Source organism: Passer montanus, unplaced genomic scaffold (assembly GCF_014805655.1).
Source record: "Passer montanus isolate IOZ18808 unplaced genomic scaffold, ASM1480565v1 scaffold672, whole genome shotgun sequence".
NCBI classification, from domain to species: Eukaryota; Metazoa; Chordata; class Aves; order Passeriformes; family Passeridae; genus Passer; species Passer montanus.
This window is the reverse complement of record NW_024371838.1, coordinates 4,691-12,305: the sequence shown is the minus strand read 5'-3', so window position 1 is coordinate 12,305 and position 7,615 is coordinate 4,691. Positions and strand designations below refer to the sequence as shown.

The following is a 7,615-nucleotide window of genomic DNA, read 5'->3' as shown; positions in this document are numbered from 1 at the left end:
TTGGGGTGAATTTTGGGGTCATTTTCAGGTCAATTTTGAGTCACTTTTAGGTCAATTTCAGGTAATTTTGGGCCATTTTTGGGTCAGTTTTTAGTCAATTTCTGGCCAGTTTGGGTCTAATTTGGGGTCAATTTTTAATCAATTTTTGCTCAGTTTGGGATTTATTTTGGGTCAGTTCTGGATCAAATTTTGGGTCATGTTTGGGTCAATTTAGGGCTGGGTTTAGATCCATTATTGGGTCAAATTTTGGTCAATTTGGGGTCAATTTCAGGTCAGTGTCAATTTTCTGTCGTTTTGTGCCAATTTCCCCTCATTTTCCCCCGTTTCCCGCCCACCAGGGGGCGCTGCTGGGCACGCATGTGCTGCTGCTGACGTCATCAGCAGCGGGGGCGGTGCTGGCTGTGATTGGCTGCGTGGCGGCCAGCAGGGCACGCCCCAAGGCGGGGCCAATGGTGAGTGACAGGAGGGGCGTGGCCAGGGGGTGATTAATGAGGGGGGGTGTGGTTTATAAGAGTCTTGCTTTCCTTATATGGGCATTGGGGTGGGGATGTGGGCGTGGCACACGCTGACCACGCCCCCTGTCCCGCCCCCAGCCCGTGGTGATCTATCAGACAGCGATGCCTGCCCCAGGGGTGGGGCCAGCCGAGGCCACGCCCCCTGCTCATCAATAAAGACCAATCACAGCTGAGTGTGCATCTGGCTCCGCCTCCTTCATTTGATTGGCTGGGGAGGGGGGTGAGGTCATTGGGGGTGGCCCAGAGCCCAACTGGGAGCACTGGGAGCCAACTGGGAGCACTGGGAACCAACTGGGAGCCAACTGGGAGCACTGGGAGCCAACTGGGAGCACTGGGAACCAACTGGGAGCCAACTGGGAGCCTTTTCCCCTCAAGTTTCACTTTTTTGCCTCACATTTCCCATCCTTTTTGTCCTTAAATTTCCCGCCCTTTTCCCTTCCATTTTCCCCTCACATTTCTCTCCATTTTCCCCTCACAGTTCCCTCCATTTTCCCCTCAGGGTTCCCACCATTTTCCCCTCACAGTTCCCACTTTTTTCCCTTCTCAAAGTTTCTGCCATTTCCCCCTCACATTTCCCACCTTTTCCCCTCATGTTTCCCACCATTTTCTCCTCATGTTTATTGCCATTCTCCCCTCACATTTCCCTCCGTTTTCCCCTCACATTTCCCTCCATTTTCCCCTCACGTTTCCTGCCGTTTTCCCCTTCACATTTCCCACTTTTTTCTCCTTTCAAAGTTTCTGCCATTTTCTCCCACACATTTCCTACCTTTTCCCCTCACATTTCCCTCCATTTTTTCCTCACAGTTCCCACCATTTTCCCCCTCACATTTGCCACACTTTCCCCCTCATGTTTCCCACCATTTTCTCCTCATGTTTATTGCCATTTCCCCCTCACATTTCCCGCCATTTTCCCCTCACATTTCCCGCCATTTTCCCCTCACATTTCCCGCCATTTTCCCCTCACATTTCCCGCCATTTTCCCCTCACATTTCCCGCCATTTTCCCCTCACGTTTCCTGCCGTTTTCCCCTTCACATTTCCCACTTTTTTCTCCTTTCAAAGTTTCTGCCATTTTCTCCCACACATTTCCTCCCTTTTCCCCTCACATTTCCCGCCATTTTCCCCTCACGTTTCCTGCCGTTTTCCCCTTCACATTTCCCACTTTTTTCTCCTTTCAAAGTTTCTGCCATTTTCTCCCACACATTTCCTCCCTTTTCCCCTCACATTTCCCGCCATTTTCCCCTCACAATTCCCTCCATTTTCCCCTCACAGTTCCTGGCATTTTCTCCCTCACAGTTCCCACTTTTTTTGCCTCTTGAAGTTTCTGTCATTTCCCCCTCACGCTTCCCACCATTTCCCCTCGTGTTTCCCACGATTTTATCCTCATGTTTATTGCCATTTTCCCCTCACATTTAACCTCCATTTTCCCCTCACATTTCCCGCCATTTTCCCCTCATGGTTCCTGCCATTTTCCCCTCATGTCTCCCTCCATTTTCCTTCACAGTTCCCACCATTTTCCCCCTTATATTTCCCACTTTTTTCCCCAAAAAATTTCTGCCATTTCCCCCCTCACATTTCCCACCTTTCCCCCTCACTTTTCCCTCCATTTTCCTCTCACATTTCCCTCCATTCCCCCCCCATGGTTCCCTCCATTTTCCCTTCACGTTTCCCACCTTTCCCCCTCACATTTCCCTCCATTTTTCCTTCACAGTTCCCTCCATTTTCCCCTCATGGTTCCCACCATTTCCCCCTCACATTTCCCACCTTTTCCCCCTCACTTTTCCTGCCGTTTTCCCCTAATTTTCCTGCCCTTTCCCCTCACATTTTCCATTTTCCCCCCTCACATTTCCCACTCTTTCCCCTTCCCAGTTCCCGCCTTTTTTTCTCTCACATTTCCCACCATTCTCCCTTCACATTTTCCGCCATTTCCCCCTCACAGTTCCCACCTTTTTCCCCTCAAAATTCCTGCCTTTTTCCCCCTCATATTTTCCTCGCTTTCTCCCTTTTCCCCTTCATGTTTTTTGTCACTTTGGACTCTATTTTTGCCTCACATTTCCCACCTTTTTTCCTCACTTTTTCTGCCTTTTCCCCCTCATTTTTCTGCCATTCCCCCCTCATTTCCCCCTCTTTTCCCCCTCACATTTTCCTCATTTTTCCACCCATTTTTTCCCCTCACATTTTCCTCACCTTTTCTTCCATTTTTCCCTCAGGATTTTCTTCATTTTTGCCTCATTTTCCCTCATTTCCCCTCTCATTTTCTGCATCAAAATGGGCAGGAAGGAGTGGCAAAATCAGGCAAAATTGGGAAAATTTTGAGAAATTGGGAGGAAATGGGGGAAAGGGGGGGAATGAGAAAAAATGGGGAAAATGGGAAAAATCAGGGTGGAAACAGGCAAAAAAGGGAGAAAAGTGGGGGGAAATGGAGAAATTAGGAAAGATGGGCAGGAAGGGGGGAAATTGGACAAAAACAAGGGAAAATGAGGGAAAATCAGGCAGAAAAAGGAAAAATAGGGAACAATTAGTCAAAAATAGGCAGAAAATGAGAAAAAAATTGGGGTAAACGAGGCAAAAATCTGTGGAAAGAGGGAAATGTAGCGGAAAATGAGCCCAAAATGGGAAAACTGGGGGAAAAGGGGGAAGATTTGGGAAAACCAGGGAGAAAGGAGGGGAAAATGGGTGAGAAGGAACAAAATCCAGGAAAAATGAGGCAAAACTGGGCAAAATAGTGACAAAAAGGGACAAAATCCAAGGAAAATGAGGGAGAAATGAGCAGAAAGGAGCAAAACTCAGGAAAAATGAGGCAAAAAAGGTAAAAATCGGGGGGAAAGGGAGAAAATAGGCAGGAAGGAGGAAATCCCAGGAAATTCTATCCAGAAGTGGGGGAAATTAGGGTAAAACGAGGCAAAAATGGGGAAAATCAGGAGAAAATTAGGCAAAAATGGGGTAAATGGAGGAGAAAAGGGGCAAAAATTGGTGGAAAGGGTCAAAATCCAGGGAAAATGAGGAAAAAATATGAGAAATCAGAGGGAAAATGAGGCAGAAATGGGCAGGAAGGAGGAAAAACAAGGAAAAGACCAAAAAATGGGGAAAATCAGGGGAAAACGAGGCAAAAATGGGATAAATCGGGGGGAAGGGAGAGAAATGGGGGAGAAAAGAGGAAAAATGTGTGGAAAGGGACAAAATCCAGGGAAAATTAGGCAAAAATGGGTAAGAGGGCAGAAAAACAGGGGAAAATTATCCAAGAATGGGGATAAATCAGGGAAAATGATGAAAAACTGGGGAAAATCAGGGGAAAATGAGGCAAAAATGGGGAAAATCAGGGGAAAAGCAGGGGAAATGGGGGAGAAAAGGGGAAAAATGTGTGGAAAGGGACAAAATCCAGGGAAAATTAGGCAAAAATGGGTAAGAGGGTGGAAAAACAGGGGAAAATGATCCTAGAATGGGGATAAATCAGGGAAAATGAGGCAAAACTGGGGAAAATAGGGGGAAAATGAGGAATAACTGGGGAAAATAGGGGGGAAATGAGGCAAAAATGGGGGAAATCAGGGGAAAAGGGGGGGAAATGGCAGAGAAAAGGGGAAAGTGTGTGGAAAGGGACAAAATCCAGGGAAAATTAGGCAAAAGTGGGGAAAATCAGGGAAAATTTTGAAAGCTGGGGAAAATCAGGGGGAAAATAGGGTGGAAAGGGACAAAATGGGGAAAATCAGGGGAAAATGAGGCAAAAATGGGGAAAATCAGGGGATAAATAGGGTGGGAAGGGAGAAAAATCAGGAAAAATGAGGAAAAATCAGGAGAAAAGGGGGGGGGACGGGAAAAGCGGGGCTGGGCCGGCTCCGAACTGGGCCAAACTGGGCCGAAGTGGGCCAGAGCGGGGCGGGAGCGGCTGAGTCAGAGCGTCCCGGGATTAACGAGATCCGGGGAAACTGAGGCAGGAGCGGCCGCCGCCCCTCCCCCAGGCCGGGCGCGGCCACAAAAGCGCGGGGACAGCGGGGAAATGGGGGGAAATGGGGGAAAAGGGAGAAATACAGGGGAAATGGGGAATGGAAATTGGGGAAATGGGGAAGGGGGGAATGGGGAAATATGAAATGGGGAATGGGGGAAAATGGGGGAAATGCAGAAAAATGGGGAAAATGGGGAGAAAGGGGGAGAAAATGAGGGGAAATTGGGAGAAAAGGAGGGGAAATGGGGGAAAAAGGTGGAGGGAGAAGAGAGGGAGGGTGGGACCAGGCTGTGGGGGAGGGGCAGCCAGGTCACCTGTGTCCCCTCCCGTGTCCCCTCCCGTGTCCCCTCAGGGCCGTGGAGCCGCTGCTGCTGCTGCTGCTGCTCTCAGGTACCTGGGGACACTCACGGGGACATTCCTGGGGACACAGGGACACTCCTGGTGGCATTGTCCCCACGCCTGGTGGCCCAGGGGACACACCTAGGGACACTCCTGGGGACAAACCTGGGGACATTCCTGAGGACACACCTGGGGACAGCTGGGGACACTCCTGGGGTCACTCCTGGTGTCATTGTCCCCACGCCTGATGGCCCAGGGGACACCTCTGGGGTCACTCCTGGTGGCATTGTCCCCACGCCTGATGGCCCAGGGGACAATCCAGGTGTCCCCATGGAGGTGCCACACCTGATGCCAGCATCCCCACGAGGTGCCACACCTGGTGGCCCAGGTGACAATGTCCCCATGGAGGTGACACACCTGTTGTCCCTGTGGAGGTGACACACGTGTCCCCATGGATGTTCCACACGTGTTGTCCCCGTGGAAGTGACACACGTGTCCCCATGAAGGTGCCACAGTGTCCCTATGGAGGTGCCACCCCCGCTGTCCCCACGAGGTGACACGTGTCCCCATGTCCCCATGGATGTTCCACACGTGTTGTCCCCGTGGAAGTGACACACGTGTCCCCATGGAGGTGCCACACCTGGTGGCCCTGTGAAGGTGCCACACCTGCTGTCACCATAAAGGTGCCACTCCTGGTGGCCCAGGTGACATTCCTGGTGGCCCAGGTGACACTCCTGGTGGCCCAGGTGACATTCCTGGTGGCCCAGGTGACACTCTGGGTGGCATTGTCCCCATGGAGGTGCCACTCTTGGTGGCCCAGGTGCCATTCCTGGTGGCCCAGGTGACATTCCTGGTGGCCCAGGTGCCATTCCTGGTGGCCCAGGTGACACTCTGGGTGGCATTGTCCCCATGGAGGTGCCACTCTTGGTGGCCCAGGTGCCATTCCTGGTGGCCCAGGTGACACTCCTGGTGGCCCAGGTGACATTCCTGGTGGCCCAGGTGACATTCCTGGTGGCCCAGGTGCCATTCCTGGTGGCCCAGGTGACATTCCTGGTGGCCCAGGTGCCATTCCTGGTGGCCTCCTGGTGGCCCAGGTGCCACTCCTGGTGGCCCAGGTGCCACTCCTGGTGGCCCAGGTGACACTCCTGGTGGCCCAGGTGACACTCATGGTGGCCCAGGTGACATTCCTGGTGGCCCAGGTGCCACTCCTGGTGGCCCAGGTGACATTCCTTGTGCCCCAGGTGACACTGCTGGTGGCCCCGTGAAGGTGACACATCTTGTGGCCTAGGGGACACTCTGGGTGGCATTGTCCCCATGGAGGTGCCACTCCTGGTGGCCCAAATGCCACTCCTGGTGGCCCAGGTGCCACTCCTGGTGGCCCAGGTGACACTCCTGGTGGCCCACATGCCACTCTGGGTGGCATTGTCCCCATGGAGGTGACACTCCTGGTGCCCCAGGTGACATTCCTGGTGCCCCAGGTGACACTCTGGGTGGCATTGTCCCCATGCAGGTGACATTCCTGGTGGCCCAGGTGCCATTCCTGGTGGCCCAGGTGACATTCCTGGTGGCCCAGGTGCCATTCCTGGTGGCCCAGGTGACACTCCTGGTGGCCCAGGTGACATTCCTTGTGCCCCAGGTGACACTCCTGGTGGCCCAGGTGACACTCCTGGTGGCCCAGATGCCACTCCTGGTGGCCCAGGTGACACTGCTGGTGGCCCAGGTGACACTCCTGGTGGCCCTGTCCCCACAGAGACGCCCCCTCGTCCCCGCCCCGCGCCAGCCCCGCTGTCCCTTTGTCCCCGCAGGTGCCACCCGGTGCCAGCCGCCGCCGTGTCCCCCGGGCCAGCGGGCGGAGGGGGACGGCGCGGGTGCCACCTGCGTGCCGCTGTCCCCCGACGGCGACAGGATCATCGGGGGGTACCCGTGTGTCCCCATGTCGCAGCCCTGGCAGGTGCTGCTCTACGGCCCGCTGCGCTGCGGGGCCGTGCTGCTGCGGCCGCTCTGGGTGCTGACCGCTGCTCACTGCGTCAAGAGGTGACAGTGACACTCCTTGGGGACATCCTCCGGGGACAGGGACACACCCTGGGGACAGCAGGGACAGGGACAGGGCCAGCTGCTCCCCATCCCCTGCGCTGCGGGGCCGTGCTGCTGCGGCCATTGTGGGTGCTGACCGCTGCTCACTGCGTCAAGAGGTGACAATGACACTCCTTGGGGACAGGGACACACCCTGGGGACAGGGACACACCCTGGGGACAGCAGGGACAGGGACAGGGCCAGCTGCTCTGTGCCCCTGCGCTGCGGGGCCGTGCTGCTGCGGCCATTGTGGGTGCTGACCGCTGCTCACTGCGTCAAGAGGTGACAGTGACACTCCTTGGGGACATCCTCCGGGGACAGGGACACACCCTGGGGACAGCAGAGACAGGGACAGGGACAGGGCCAGCTGCTCTACGGCCCGCTGCGCTGCGGGGCCGTGCTGCTGCGGCCATTGTGGGTGCTGACTGCTGCCCACTGCGTCAAGAGGTGACAAAGGGACAGGGGACACCTCCTGGGGACAGGGGACACACCTCGGGGGAGAGGGGACAGCCCTGGGGACAGGGGACAGCTCACAGGGACAGGGACAGGGCCAGCTGCTCTGTGCCCCTGCGCTGCGGGGCTGTGCTGCTGCGGCTGCTCTGGGTGCTGACCGCCGCCCACTGCGTCAAGAGGTGACAGTGCCACCCCTGGGGACAGGGGACACCTCCTGGGGACAGGGACACACCCTGGGACAGGGACAGGGCCAGCTGCTCTGTGCCCCTGCGCTGCGGGGCCGTGCTGCTGCGGCC

At 55.2% G+C, this 7,615-nt stretch overlaps 1 protein-coding gene and 1 long non-coding RNA gene across 2 annotated transcripts in view; both read left to right on the top strand.

Moving 5' to 3' along the window:
- The first annotated feature begins 307 nt into the window (after window positions 1-307).
- Window positions 308-693, top strand: LOC120511635. The gene is made up of 2 exons (XR_005629774.1): window positions 308-452; window positions 594-693. It is a non-coding gene; the product is annotated as an uncharacterized LOC120511635 (long non-coding RNA).
- Window positions 694-3,452: 2,759 nt separating this feature from the next.
- Window positions 3,453-7,615, top strand: part of LOC120511634 (kallikrein-8-like) — an 8,306-nt gene continuing 4,143 nt past the window's right edge. Inside the window, exons 1-4 of the mRNA XM_039728963.1 lie at window positions 3,453-3,457; window positions 4,807-4,844; window positions 6,599-6,827; window positions 7,147-7,154. Of these exons, the coding sequence (XP_039584897.1) occupies window positions 3,453-3,457; window positions 4,807-4,844; window positions 6,599-6,827; window positions 7,147-7,154 (280 nt within the window). The remainder of the gene's footprint in view (window positions 3,458-4,806; window positions 4,845-6,598; window positions 6,828-7,146; window positions 7,155-7,615) is intronic.